At 46.8% G+C, this 15,932-nt stretch overlaps 2 protein-coding genes across 2 annotated transcripts; both read left to right on the forward strand.

Annotated features, from left to right (window-relative positions):
- Positions 1-1,935: 1,935 nt before the first annotated feature.
- oxld1 (oxidoreductase-like domain containing 1) lies at positions 1,936-4,642 on the forward strand. Its single transcript, XM_035403068.1, has 2 exons — positions 1,936-2,172; positions 3,084-4,642. Exons 1-2 carry the CDS (start codon positions 2,146-2,148, stop codon positions 3,516-3,518), a joined length of 462 nt encoding a protein of 153 aa, XP_035258959.1. The 5' UTR covers positions 1,936-2,145; the 3' UTR covers positions 3,519-4,642.
- A 5,832-nt stretch (positions 4,643-10,474) lies between these two features.
- On the forward strand, positions 10,475-14,972 carry pde6gb (phosphodiesterase 6G, cGMP-specific, rod, gamma, paralog b). Its single transcript, XM_035406542.1, has 4 exons — positions 10,475-10,556; positions 13,606-13,866; positions 14,215-14,255; positions 14,616-14,972. Exons 2-4 carry the CDS (start codon positions 13,721-13,723, stop codon positions 14,690-14,692), a joined length of 264 nt encoding a protein of 87 aa, XP_035262433.1. The 5' UTR covers positions 10,475-10,556; positions 13,606-13,720; the 3' UTR covers positions 14,693-14,972.
- The last annotated feature ends 960 nt before the right edge of the window (positions 14,973-15,932 follow it).

The following is a 15,932-nucleotide window of genomic DNA, read 5'->3' on the forward strand; positions in this document are numbered from 1 at the left end:
TGAGTTTAATCACTGCACTCCCAGCTAGTGAGTTTAATCACTGCACACCAGCACTGCACTCCCAGCTAATGAGTTTAATCACTGCACACCAGCACTGCACTCCCAGCTAATGAGTTTAATCACTGCACACCAGCTCTGCACTCCCGGCTAGTGAGTTTAATCACTGCACACCAGCACTGCGTTTAATCACTGCACACCAGCACTGCATTCCCAGCTAGTGAGTTTAATCACTGCACACCAGCACTGCACTCCCAGCTAGTGAGTTTAATCACTGCACACCAGCACTGCGTTTAATCACTGCACACCAGCACTGCACTCCCAGCTAGTGAGTTTAATCACTGCACTCCCAGCTAGTGAGTTTAATCACTGCACACCAGCACTGCACTCCCAGCTAATGAGTTTAATCACTGCACACCAGCACTGCACTCCCAGCTAATGAGTTTAATCACTGCACACCAGCTCTGCACTCCCGGCTAGTGAGTTTAATCACTGCACACCAGCACTGCGTTTAATCACTGCACACCAGCACTGCATTCCCAGCTAGTGAGTTTAATCACTGCACACCAGCACTGCACTCCCAGCTAGTGAGTTTAATCACTGCACTCCCGGCTAGTGAGTTTAATCACTGCACATCAGCACTGCACTCCCAGCTAGTGAGTTTAATCACTGCACACCAGCACTGCACTCCCAGCTAGTGCGTTTAATCACTGCATGTGCACATTATCACTGGCAGTGTGTGTAATTATTTACTGTGTATGCAAGCACACCTAACCCTAAAATAACACCTATCAGGATCTTAAAGGGCTTCACAGGGAAGGGCTTGGATTGGTTGGATCTGGGTGAAGCAGGCATGGCAGCCATTTTGTTCACTGCTTTCTCATCAGAAAACTGGCCACACGTTGGGTGTGGTGGGAAAGGAGGGAGTTAATGAGCCAATTAGACCAGGGGACCCCCTACTCTTTGTGGTGAGTGCTGCTGGATCTTTACTGGGCACTGTGAGTTGTGTTTCAGCGTGTCACCTCCTAAAGCACAGTGTCCCTCTCAATGCACAGCAGCAAGCCCTCAGCATGTTTTTTTTCATCGCCGATGCTTCAGCCAGGACATAAAAACATCCTGTCATTAACTCCTTAGGGAAAATGGCTGCAGTTTCATCACACACTCCACATCCCAAAGGAACCACACGCACACACACACACACACACACACCTTTCACAGAGGATCGTCTGACACCGATACCCCAGAACACGCTCTTATTTTTATTGATGGGCTGGTAATATCAACAATCAAAATTATGGAAATCAATTCAGTTTCCTCAACAACAAAAAATAAATAAATGAGCAATTAAATACAATTAAAAGAATGTGCTTTAGGCTGGTGTTTGCTTCCACCTAATGGAGATGAGCTGTAGTGCACCCAGAGTTCTTGCCGCCTCCCGTACCAGCCCAGCGCTTGGAAACCAGGTACCTGTTCCCTCGCAGAACACTGCAACCCCGGTGCTGGACAACAACGCGCCCCGCTGCTCTTTAGGACCAGCACTGGGGACTCCTGCTCTTCAGAATCCCTGCATGTAAATGTATGACATGTTCAGTGTCATACCTTAAGTACAACAGAAAAAAAACAGAAACTGTCAGCCATGTTTTCCAATTTGACTTGATAATGTAAAGCAGAGGTATAATAAAAAAACCAGAAGGAGCAATCTCTAAAAGTATAATCCTTCATTTTGCGCTTATTTATTTTTATTGACTTAAACAATTAAATACGTTCCGCGCACGCTCCGTTATATTGGCCTACAATACCCAATACCTCCAAGTAGGCTTGTTGACTGACCCTGAAAGCGCACACTGAAGCCCCGCCCACTACAGTAGCTTTAAGCTTCCAATTGGCTGAAAGGAAGCATTTCTGCTCCTCTGATTGGCATTTGCGATGATGTCTGTGAGCTAACAGATGTATGCGGACCTTGACAGTTCCAAGGTTACAAGCATGCAGAAGCTCCGTAAAAATATGTATAGCAGTTCAGTATATTTATTGGCCATTTATCTAAATATAGCTAATAAGAAACATAACAAAATACCGTAAGAATTAGAACGATAACATGTGATTAGGCTTTAAGGGGGTTAACGGACGCGGGTGTTTCGTTTAAGAAACATGGGAGCACCGTCTTGCCTAAAGAAGGTAGCTATGAAGATTGCTAGCTAACGTCAAATACAATAAGCATTTGAACATAGTTAGCAAGCACTAGGAAGCTAGCTAATGTTTGGCCAGCTCGCTGGGTGGCTGGAGGGGCACTGACCACTATCGTACTTCTGGTTTAACGTTAGTATACTTGGCTAACTGACTAGTTAAAGTTGAATCTGCCATAAGAGTACTGTGTGGAATTAACCCAAGATATTTTGGTAAAGCAGTGTTACTTAGCTAATAACGTCATTTACTGATGTAGTTGTGGTACGGCACAAAGTTAAAATGTAGATAAACCCGAGCAGTGAGCTGGCTATCTTAGCTCAGTCAATTCAAAAGCACATCGGAATGCATTTTTGTTGTTTAGCTAGATAGCCGGCTAGCCACGTTTTCATTTTTGCAGTTACCTAACCTGTTATATCAGCTAACTCAACATTAAATCGTAGCGCTAACCAGCTGTCTAGTTATGTCACGTGTATGCTGGAAATTACATCTTAAACCAGCCTAATTTGGTCAAGCTAACCTGATTTAAACTGTGTTAGTTTATATAGTCTGCTAGTCTGCCAGTTTAACCCGATCTGTCCAGCTAGAGCTCAACGTTGACCAGCCACAGACCAGCTTGGCTGCTATAAGTCTCGAAAACACAGCTTTAAACCTGTTTAGAATTCCTGCTGTTCTTAGCTGGAATTTTCCGTAGGGTGTCCATTGTGCCACGTTTTCAGCAATATTGCTATCTAAAGTCAATATAACTGATTTGGTATGGTTAGTTACTGCTTTTATCCTGGACATTGACGTCATCACAATCTTTTATAAATAATTAGCCTCACCTAGGTAGTATTGCTAGTCAGTGAAGCTTTACTAGATTGTATAGGCTTGTAATATTGAGAGCTGGTGTCTCTGTTTTCCAGCTGTGTGTGCTGTACCTGTTACACCTGAGAGGTCAGCTCTCCTGCGGCAGGGTGTGGACACCGGTGAGTGTGTTTCAGAGCGGGACCCACAGAAGCCTCTGCACCGGCCTGGACCCCCCGGCCCCGCCCCCGACCCTGGAGTCCCCACCCCCGGACTCCACGCCCCCACCCCCGGACTCCACGCCCCCACCCCCGGACACAGCTGCCCCGCCCCCGAGCACAGCTGCCCCCCGTGCCCCGGGTCCACCGCCGGCGCCCTCGCACTGCTGTATGAGCGGGTGCCATAACTGCGTGTGGATCGAGCACGCCCAGCAGCTCCTGGAGTACTACCAGGACGGGGACGACCGGGCCCTGGCCGCGATTGAGGAGAACGTCCAGGACCAGAACCTGAAAGCGTACCTCAAAATGGAGATCCGCTTGCTGAAGAAGCCCTGAACGGCCCCTTCTGTGCGTGTGTTTGATCGGCCTGCCGTGGCTGCAGACTCCACTGTCTACGGGCACAGCGCATTTGGGGGGGGATACGATAGCGACCGTCGCGTTAGCATTCCTGCACGTGCGCTATTGAGCTGTGGGCGGGGTTTAGCTTTCCTGTACTGTGTGAACACGCCAGCTTCTGCTGGGCTGGAGGTGGTCCTGCTCGGGTGGGAAATGAGTGAGTCGTGAACAGCACACCTGGCGGCTCATGTTCATCCGGCCCACAACCCACATTATATATATATTTGATTATAAGGTGATTATTATAAGATTTTAAACATCTTTCTTAGACTTTTATTTGAATGAAGTTGCACGTTATTTCATTTGACAAACCTCATTGATCTCACCCTTTACTCCTGGGGATAATGGCTGCTGTGTGGTCATTTAACAGGACCGAGGCCTCAGCCTGTGTGTGGTCATTAGACAGGACCGAGGCCTCAGCCTGTGGTGTGGTCATTAAAGAGGACCATGTCCTTGGAGGCTGTATGTGGTCATTAAACAGGTCCGTGTCCTTGGAGGCTGTTCAGATATTGTTATTTAGTTTTTAGTTTTAGTTTTATTTATTGTGTTGTTTAGTGGGGCATGTGCAGTCTGCCTCTGTAGTGGGTAATGAATATAAGGGGGACTGAGAAACAGGTGGAGAGTCTTTGATGTGTCCGTGCGGAGTTACACTCAACCTCCTCTGCCTCTGAACTGCAGTTACTTTAATCCTGAATTTAAACGGAACTGACCCTGGTCCAAAAGGAGGGGTGAGGGTGTAGATAACTCCGGGGTGTAAATACAGGAAACGCCTCTCATAAAACACTCAGAGCCTGCAAAGAGATGCATTCTGGGTAAACGGACACAGCACTTTGCTCTTCTAATGAAGGCATACCCCTGACACTTCAAAAGAAAACACGCACATTTCAGTTTTTGAATGTTTAAAAAAATATTTATATGCATGGTGTATTGATTTTTTTACATTTATATTTTGTCTGGTTATGGTGCCTACAGTAAGATTTGAACTTTATTTATACTAATAAGAATCATGTTTGATGTACATTGTGTGTTATAAATAAATATACTAAATACATTTTTAAAAAGTTTTTTGACAGCTTGTGGTAGTTAATTCATTGAAGGCTGTTGGTATGTGCACTGCCACTAGGGAGTGTCTTGGGCCTTTGAAATGTACTGTTGCTCTCAATGGTTGACTGTTCTACAGAGCCCTCCCTAATGTTTGGGAAAAAGGCTTTTTTTTCTTTCTTGATTTAACTTTGTACTCCACAATTTTAGATTAGTAATCAAACAGTCTGCATATGACCAATATGCAGATTCTCAGCTTTTATTCAAGGGTATTTTATGCCTTTTGGTTTCACCATGTACAAACTACAGTACTAGTGGAGCAAAGTGCAGTTCTTGTGCCACCATATTGTAGAAACTGCAGCCAGAGACTGTGCAGTAGGGAAACGGGGGGACCCGTATATGGTCAAGAAGTCTGGGCCATGTCCGGGCACACTGTGAGCCCAGAGCCGTTACTAAGCGTGTGACCACCCCCCCCCATGAGTGTGACACACAGTAATGCAAACTGCCTGATTGGTCCACAAAATATTAAGATTTTGTACAAATGATGCAGTGAACTGAGTCTGTAGTGCAGTCATCACACTGTGTGAATTAATTAATACTTAGTGCATGAATGAATACTGAGTCAGTCATTCACCCTGGGCTTGCACATAAATGACCCCAGCGTGCACTGACACATTAGTGTGATTCCCTGTGAAAGAGAAAAGGGAAGAGGCAGTTGGTTATTGTTGCAGGGTCACTGGGGATGTTAAACTCCTGTGAAAGAGAAAGAGGCAGTTGGTTATTGTTGCAGGGTCACTGGGGATGTTAAACTCCTGTGAAAGAGAAAGAGGCAGTTGGTTATTGTTGCAGGGTCACTGGGGATGTGAAACTCCTGTGAAAGAGAAAGAGGCAGTTGGTTATTGTTGCAGGATCACTGGGAATGTTAAACTCCTTTGAAAGAGAACGAGGCAGTTGGTTATTGTTGCAGGATCACTGGGAATGTTGAACTCCTGTGAAAGAGAAATAGGCAGTTGGTTATTGTTGCAGGGTCACTGGGGATGTTAAACTCCTGTGAAAGAACTGGAGACAGTTGATTATTGTTTCAGGGTCACTGGGGATTTTAATCTCCATCATGTGCGCTTGGATTGTGCCGTTTCCATGGTGTTGTGCCACATGCTGTTTCCCTGGCAACAGTGACCCTGAGCCCTGGGATGATGAGTCAGTACCCAGAGCTGGATAGCTGAGTGACGCGGACAGAGAGAGACACTGACCTGACACACACACACACACACACACACACAGGCAGACACTGACCTGACACACACACACACACACACACACACACACACACACACACACACAGACAGGCAGACACTGACCTGACACACACACAGGCAGACACTGACCTGACACACACACACACACATACACACAGACAGACAGGCAGACACTGACCTGACACACACACACACACACACACACATACACACACACACACACAGACAGACAGGCAGACACTGACCTGACACACACACACACACACACATACACACAGACAGACAGGCAGACACTGACCTGACACACACACACACACATACACACAGACAGACAGGCAGACACTGACCTGACACACACACACACACACACATACACACAGACAGACAGGCACACACTGACCTGACACACACACACACACAGACAGACAAGCAGACAGAGACACACACATACAGACAGACACAGGCAGACAGACGCACACACAGACAGGCAGACACAGGCAGACGGACACACACAGACAGGCACACACAGGCAGACACACACACAGACAGACAGACACAGACAGACATACAGACAGAGAGACAAAGAGAAACTGAACACACAGACAGGCGGACAGATACTGACAGAGAGACACAGACAAACCGACACACACAGACAGGCAGATAGACACACACAGACAGAGACACAGGCAGCCTGAGACACACAGACAGGCAGACACAGGCAGGCAGACATAGGCAGATAGACACACACAGACAGGCAGACACAGGCAGACACACACACAGACAGGCAGACACAGACACACACACAGACAGGCAGACACAGGCAGACACACAGACAGGCAGACACAGGCAGACACACAGACAGGCAGACAGAGACACACAGAGAGGTAGACACAGGCAGGCAGACACAGGCAGATAGACACACACACACAGACAGACAGACACACACACACACACACACACACACACAGGCAGACAGACTCACACAGACAGGCAGACAAGGCAGATAGACACACACAGACAGAGAGACAGAAAGACATGTTAGATTCCACGGAAGGAGTATGAGGTAAGAACTGTGAAGTATTCTTCATTCTGCAGAAGGGGTCAGTTCTCACATGATGCATGTAAGTCCCATAAAGAAGCGGTCCCTCAGAGAATTTATTGCTTTCATATCACAGTACTCAAGTTTACCTGCAGCCTTGCAAATCTACATGTCTTACACTCACTGGTCTCCCATACCCAGCCAATGAGGTCATATTTACTGCCTGATAGAGAGCCAGGGCCCCTCCCATCTAAACTACAAGGTGAGTCACTGATTATTAACTATAGATCATATTGATTAGTTATGTTAACAAAAAAATACACACAAAATGTAACATTTAACTACAGAGCCGACACAGAGACAGACACTGAGACAGGGGCACAGACACAGGGACACACACTGACACAGGGATGCAGACACAGGGTCAGGCACAGGGACGCAGACACAGGGCCAGGCACAGGGACGCAGACACAGGGACACAGACACAGGGTCAGGCACAGGGACACAGACACAGGGACACACACTGACACAGGGTCAGGCACAGGGATGCAGACACAGGGTCAGGCACAGGGTCAGGCACAGGGACACAGACACAGGGATGCAGACACAGGGTCAGGCACAGGGACACACACTGACACAGGGTCAGGCACAGGGACGCAGACACAGGGACACACAGGGACAGGGACACAGGGACACTGACACAGGGACACACACAGGGACACACACTGACACAGGAACACAGACACAGGGTCAGGCACATTGACACAGGGACACAGACACAGGGACACACACTGACACAGGGATGCAGACACAGGGTCAGGCACAGGGACGCAGACACAGGGACACAGGGACGCAGACACAGGGACACACACTGACACAGACACAGCGTCAGGCACAGGGACGCAGACACAGGGACACACACAGGGACACAGGGACACACACAGGGACAGGCACAGGGACACAGACACAGGGATGCAGACACAGGGTCAGGCACAGGGACGCAGACACAGGGACACACACTGACACAGACAGGGTCAGGCACAGGGACGCAGACACAGGGACACACACTGACACAGACAGGGTCAGGCACAGGGACGCAGACACAGGGACACACACAGGGACACACACAGGGACACAGGGACACTGACACAGGGACACGGGGATCTGGAGGATCTGGAGGTGCGCTAGCTCGTGCTCTTTAGCTTTGACGTGTTGGAAAAAGAATGGGCTCCATGGCGCTCAGGCCTCTGACGTCTTCGCCGATTGAGAGGGAGAGATTCTGCGTGGCTGAGAACATTCCGGATTATCTCCAGCACAGAGAATAAGTCCTTTCTGGCCCTCTGCCCGCACCTATGCCAGCAGCTGCCCCACGAGTGCACGCCCCTGCCCCCAGGCTCGGTCTGTGGTGTTTTTGTTTTTGAGCACACAAGATGGATGGTTTTTTTCATTTTAACAGGTGTCAGCTGCCGGTCTGGTGTTGCAGTTTTGCCATTTATAAGACACTGCAGAGATACTCACCACAAAGCCTGCAGTACAAAGGGTTAATATGTTTAACACTGAGCTGTTGTGTAAGTGGGGGGAGGGGGGTTAGGGTTAGGTGATGATGCTCTGTCAGTACCTCATTTCATCACCATGGTGACATCATACACCCCTTGCTCTGACTCTGGTGTTGAGTGATCAGTGTTCAGGTCCAGGGCTGTGGTGTGGAGAGTGATGAGTGTTCAGGTCCAGGGCTCTGATGTTGGGAGTGATCAGTGTTCAGGTCCAGGGCTGTGGTGTGGAGAGTGGTGAGTGTTAAGGTCCAGGGCTCTGGTGTTGGGAGTGATCAGTGTTCAGGTCCAGGGCTCTGGTGTTCAGGTACAGGGCTCTGATGTTGGGAGTGATGAGTGTTCAGGTCCAAGGCTCTGGTGTTGGGAGTGATCAGTGTTCAGGTACAGGGCTCTGGTGTTGGGAGTGATCAGTGTTCAGGTACAGGGCTCTGGTGTTGGGAGTGATCAGTGTTCAGGTCCAGGGCTCTGGTGTTCAGGTACAGGGCTCTGGTGTTCACCTTCATAAGGCACATCAGCTCTTTCATAAGACACATCAGGGTTCGTCTCGTCTTTCTGATTGAGGCTGAGTCTGTGTTTTCAAGCTTGTGATGGTGGGGTAAATACGAGGATGGGGAGATGGAGGGATGTGACGGAGGAGTAAAGCGAGATGAGTGCAGGTGGAGGAGTAGAGATGAAGAGAGACACAGGGAGTAATAGCATAGTTCCATTTTTTTTATTTTTTTTATTTTTGTATAGCGGAGAACTGTCACAAAGACACTTTACAGAGTAGCAAGACAAGAGACAGAGCAAACAGAGCAAACAGAGCAAACACCAGGCCTGAACCCCCAAACACCAGGCCTGAACCCCCAAACACCAGACCTGAACCCCAAATAGCAAACACCAGGCCTGAACCCCAAATAGCAAACACCCGACCTGAACCCCCAAACACCAGACCTGAACCCCAAATAGCAAACACCAGACCTGAACCCCCAAACACCAGACCTGAACCCCAAATAGCAAACACCAGACCTGAACCCCAAACACCAGACCTGAACCCCAAATAGCAAACACCAGACCTGAACCCCAAATAGCAAACACCAAACCTGAACCCCCAAATAGCAAGTACATAAGGTGAATGTTACTATTTGACTGAGGCTTTGACTGAGGGAGAGATTATCTGGCTTGTGCAACTAATTCAGTCTGTAAGAGTGCCGAGATGCATGGGTTATGGGTGTATGAACTGTGTTTGAATTATATGTGTTATCTGTGTGTGCTGTATGTGTGTGTTATCTGTGTGTGCTATCTGCACATGCTATATGTGTGTGTGCTATATGTGTGTATTATCTGTGTGTGCTGTATGTGTGTGTTATCTGTGTGTGCTATCTGCACATGTTATATGTGTGTGTTATCTGTGTGTGCTATCTGTGCATGCTATATGTGTGCTGTATGTGTTTGCTATCTGTGTGTGTAAACTGTGTTTGTTTGTGTAGGGGTGGGGTAGGACAGGGGCTGGGAGATTGTGTAACAGTACACAATGGACAAGTCCTTGTGGTCATTCCGGAACCTTCGTACTCATTCTGGAACCTTCGTGCTTGGAATCTTCTTCCAGTAAATAAGGAGTGCTTTACTGTAGCCTTCTCTCGTCTAACCACAAATGCAGCCTTTGCCCCATAAATCAAACCTGCTCTGGTTTCTGCTATCCATGCATCAGAACTCTCAGTAGGAGTTATTAATAGAGTGAAAATACTGTACATATAATGCCTTCAGAACTTTACACCCCCCTTCATTATTTTTATCATGAATTATTTCTCATTTTTGATGCATTGCATTGAAGTCCGACTGAAATATATTCAAACTGTATATTTTCTACTCTCATATAAGAGTCTTCAGACCCCTCAGCACTCTGAACCTACCCTATCCCCGCCCCTCAACACCCTGCACCAATGGCAGGGGGTCAGGGGAAGGGGGGTTCGGGGCTGATGGGGTATAAGAGGAAGGGTGGCTAAGGGCCCTGTTCCACACCAAGCCTCGCCTAGCAGCTGTCACTGTGCGCCACAGACACCACGCTCACGCCCAGCAACCAGCCGACCGCCAGCCGCCACCGTCCCACCTGGTGAGTACGGCCCTGTCTGAGGCTCTATGGCCCCCACCCCTCACCTGAGCGCCCGAGCGCGCCAGGGGTGGAGATGGGAGAGGGATGGGATGGAGGGATGAAAGAGTGAAAGGTGGGCAGGACGATGAGAATGTAAAGGAGGCGTGGAGAGTGGAGGGAGGTGTAAAGCAGAAGCAGTGGCTATACAGCAGGAGGCTGCGGGTTTGACTCCCAGCCCCAGTGCTGCTGCTGTGCCCTTGCCTGTGTTCAGGCTGGACTCGGACCTCCCGAACGCACACTGTGGAGGAGAGGAGCTTTCGGAACCTGCTGTGATTGGACTCTTCACTGCTGCAACCTTGCAGAAATCCCCACGCCCTCTGGGTTCCCTGCATGGTGTTCATCAGTGTTTCTGACCTCAGCTCAGTGTTTTATAGGGTCTGTGTTTCCAGCTTCAGCTCAGTGTTTTAGTGTTTCATAGGGTTGATTGTTCCATGTTTGTGATTTATAAATAGGCTGTTTATGATTAGCTCATCAGGAACAATAGAGATTGATTGATTGAGGACTGCAAATTGAATATGTAAATATGAGTAATGATATTAATGTGACTAAACAGCTGACATGTGAAGATAGGACGGAAAGCAGCAGTTTGTGGAGGAATCCATGAGCAGACAAAACGCTTGCTTGCCTGTTTGTTGTAAGAGTCGAGCTGCGTGTGTTTCCTATGGAGAAGGCACTTGTTTACAGCTTCAATCTTTTTTTAGTGGAATGGAAGTTCTCTCTGATGATACATTTGATGTCTGTTGATTTCTCCATTATGTTAAGGGGAATTCTAATGTTGTTGTTGAGGTGTGATTTGGTTGGTCTGCTGTTGATTTCTTCATTGGTCGTAGTCTCCAATACAATTCCACTTTAAATCAAATTAGTTTTGTATCAAATCAGTGTTGTATCAGGAACACATGTATGAGTGTGTCCTGCTAATATGACCTTATATGCCTGAAATGTTCATCCAGATATGAGCTTCATATAACAGCTTCACTGCTATTCAGAGCAATTCCATAAAAACTTACCATATTTATGTGTTACTAAATATATCTAAATATATGTAAACATACCTGTTCAGATATTATACATCACATTCAACAGCTTGAAAAACAAAACATCTGTAAATGTGTGCATTCATTGTGTCTGTGACACTCATTATCTAATTAGGGCTTCAGACATTTACAGTTTTCAGTACATGACAGGCATTTAGCTGGAGCTCTTACTCAGACCGAACTTCACCAACATCCCACACAGCCATTAATGCATTAACAAGCCTTTTCTCCTCTGAGTGACCTCCTCTGCGGGATGCCGTGATGTGACCCCCCTAATATGGGTGGGGGGGGTGGGGTGGGGGGGGGGGATGCGGGGGGGTCAGGCTTTGGAGGGATTTCCCCGGCCTGGATCTGCATGGTCAGCATGGTCTGCCCTTGTACTAATGGGATTAGCCTGGCCCTAGTCAGCATAAAAACCAGGGGAGAGAGGAGGGGCTTCATTAACTTGAGCAAAGGATTATGGGAATTGGGTCATCCTCACAGGTGTCATTCTGTAATCCACACCCCAACACAGTGCTAATTTAATATGGATTTTAATCCTGAGGACGGTCTGATAACAATGTTTTTATTAAGAAGGTCGGGCTGTCTGGGTAGTGTACAGAAGGATAGCGCATCGAACAGGGCCGTGATACACACGAGGAATTGGTATAACGACTAAATTGGGGGAGAAATGGGAGAAAAAAGGCAACAAAAAAAGAAGATCGTTAAAGAGCTCATAAAGGACATGGCCATGTTTCCGTTATTATTATTATCATTATTATTATTAGAAGTAGTAGTAGTACCAGCAGCAGTAGTGATAATAATAATAATAATATTAATGTTAATAATATTAATGTTAATTAATAATAATACATGCTTTCATCTTCTAGCCCACCTCCCCTTCCCTTAAGTGGCTTTTTTCGCTTGTCAGGCGGCCATTGTAAATAAGAATTTGTTCTTAATGACTTGCCTGGTGAAATAAAAATAAATTAATAAATTAAAATAAATAATAATAATAATAATAATAATATTTTTTGATTGGCTAGAGATTTCCTCAAGACTGTTTCACTACATGTGCTGTACATAGAGATACATTCATAGCTTTATTCTGCATAATAATCCAATTTGTAAATTGATCTTTATAAATGATCTTTATGAAAACAGTGCTTTCCAAAGTCCCACAGTTGTGAAGCACATTTCAGAGGTGCAACAGTTAAATATGACAAATAAACTGTGGAAGAAGGTGAGAATGATAACACTGAAAAATTTAATTACAGAATAAAATACATTCTACTGCAGATTAAATAAGGAATAAACTACTCCGGGCTGTACGACGGGGGTGGTGGTGTGGCCAAGGCAATGCCGAGGTCCCTATTTTCCAATAATGGGACAGCCCAGAGTGGTTTATTCTGCTTATACAATGGTTACCAACCATGATTATATATAGTTTATTGATTTTTATCAAGTTAATCAGCTGAAATTGAAATATTCTTCCATGGCCATGTTGAGCATATTGTTTTATCGTTTTCAAGCAAAACTCTACTGTCTGCAGTGTGACCAGCCCCTCCCCCAGCTGCCCAGCCAATGCTGTCTGCATGACTGTGAACAGCCTGTCCGACACAGTCTCTAAATAAAATATGCTTTATTGGCATCACACATATATTACACACAGTATTGCCAGAGCATCCGTTTACATATAATATAAATCTTCAGTTCGACAACCAGAAAGTCACATGTAGGCAATGCCTCCAGAGTTAATACTGGTATAATAATAATAATAATAATAATAACAAAACAACAACAACATAATAATGATAATAATAATAATAATAATAGTAATAATAATGTTAAAATGCTTTTAAATGATAATATGAATGACAATAGTAATCTCTCTCTTACCCTCTCTCTCTGTATCTCTCTGTCTCTCCCTCTCCCTCTCTCTCTCTCCCTCCTTCTCCCTTTCTCCCCCCTTTCTCTCTCTCGCTCTCTCTCTCCAGTTTTCATCTTGCTGAGACACATCACCTGTTGAGCGTGGCTACGACTTGCCCCCACCAAGCAGCACACCATCAAGCTCCACTTTCCCCATCGCCGTGACAACACAGCCCCCCAGCCATGAACCTAGAACCCCCCAAGCCTGAGGTGAAGTCCGCCACACGCGTCACCGGCGGCCCGGCCACACCCCGCAAGGGACCCCCCAAATTCAAGCAGCGGCAGACCCGCCAGTTTAAGAGCAAACCCCCGAAGAAGGGGATCCAAGGGTGAGCTCACCGCCTGTGCACTTCTACATGTGGCCACAGGGGGCAGTGTGACACAGATTGAGCTGTATTTCTGTGCAGTTCTACATGTGGCCACAGGGGGCAGTGTGACACAGATTGAGCTGTATTTCGGTGCACTTCTACATGTGGCCACAGGGGGCAGTGTGACACAGATTGAGCTGTATTTCTGTGCAGTTCTACATGTGGCCACAGGGGGCAGTGTGACACAGATTGAGCTGTATTTCTGTGCACTTCTACATGCGGCCGCAGGGGACAGTGTGACAGTGTGATTGAGCTGTATTTGGGGCTTGGATAACCTTTTTTCTTTATTACTTTTCTTGTCTCCCACAGATTTGGAGATGACATCCCTGGAATGGAGGGATTAGGCACTGGTGAGTTTGGCTAAAATGTATTACAGTATGTGCTGAGACTGTAGGTGCGGTGTGTGAGTGTGTGTGTGTGTGTGTGTGAGTGAGTGTGTGTGTGTGTGTGAGTGTGTGAGTGAGTGTGAGTGTGTGTGTGTGTGTGAGTGAGTGTGTGTGTGTGTGTGTGAGTGAGTGTGTGTGTGTGAGTGTGTGAGTGAGTGTGTGTGTGTGTGTGTGTGAGTGTGTGAGTGAGTGTGTGTGTGTGTGTGTGTGTGTGTGTGTGTGTGTGAGTGTGAGTGTGTGTGTGTGTGTGTGTGTGTGTGTGTGTGTGTGTGTGTGTGTGTGTGTGTGTGTGTGTGTGTGTAAGCACTCTTCTTTGTCTTGCAGACATCACTGTGATCTGTCCGTGGGAGGCCTTTAATCACCTGGAGCTGCATGAGCTGGCTCAGTATGGCATCATCTGAGTCCTCCAGCTTCCCACAATCCCCCTCCACCACACATTTTCTGGATGCAGCTATAAGAGTACAATGTGTACTTTACCCAACAAAACCAAGAACAGCAACCATTATAAAAACTAAAAGGAAAGAAAGTCTCCAAAAAAACCTTACTGTCCTGCTCTTCATAATTTCTCTCTGTTTCCAAAGTTCACATCCACCTTTGCTATTAATAACCCCTCCCCATAGTCATTCTGTAGAGACCAGCCTGCCAATAACTGTTCTCTCATCTCTGCTGCTCTGCTCTTCTCCTGTCCTCTTCCTTTCTTTTTCTTTCTTTCTTTCTTTCTTTCTTTCTCTCTCCCTCGTTCTTTCTCGGAATGAAACGTGATGCAATGAGGCAGCCTCTCAGTGAGTTAATCAGCTCGCAGACCCATGACTTCTCAAAACCTTTCCCCTGTGGGAGGGGTCGGTTCCCCGCTTCACGAGCACCACCCCTCCATCCCAAAATCCGGGTCCTGTAGAGGCAGGGTCGGGGCCAGGACCCCCCCTCCGCCCCACACCTGTCCCCCTACTCTCCCCCATCCCAAGCCCGTCGCCACAGGAGTAGGATTCCAGCATAAACCCCTTTCTGTCCTACTCTAACCTCTATACGAATATATTATCGATCAAAAGATTAATCACAAATTCCGTCTTACTTGTTTATTCATTCTTTTTTTCTGATTTAGTTCCCTCAGGAGTACAAGCTTGTTTTGTGCTGTATCTGTGAGGTCACTGCTGTCCACTAGCACTCTGGCATATTTATTTATTTATGCATTGGGTGTTGATTTGTTTTTTCTCTCTTTTTTCTGCCTTTCTGTTTGTATATTTATATTTATTGATTTATTTGTGTTTTACTCGTAGAATTAGTGCTGGGGTGTCTGGTGGTAAAAGTGAAATAGTGGGTATTCACTGAACACAAACCCACTGGTTCGTTCAGAGCAGGCCACACCCACTGCAGTACAAGGAACCAATCCTGTCACTGTCACACACACCTGCTACAATCCCCCCTGCCACCTGCACCAATCACCACTTGAGACCTGAGCAAAGGGCTGTGGTATTAAGGGATATGGATTCTCCCATAGTCAAGAACATCAATTTCCCAGAGTGCAGCTGTACTAGGCCACTCCCCTCTCCCAAAGTGAGGCTACACTAGGCCACTCCCCTTTTTTCATCAAAGAAAGCACTCACTCACTCTGTAATCATTATTTCTCTCTCTCTCTCTCTATCA

This window comes from Anguilla anguilla, chromosome 2, assembly GCF_013347855.1.
Source record: "Anguilla anguilla isolate fAngAng1 chromosome 2, fAngAng1.pri, whole genome shotgun sequence".
Classification (NCBI taxonomy): domain Eukaryota; kingdom Metazoa; phylum Chordata; class Actinopteri; order Anguilliformes; family Anguillidae; genus Anguilla; species Anguilla anguilla.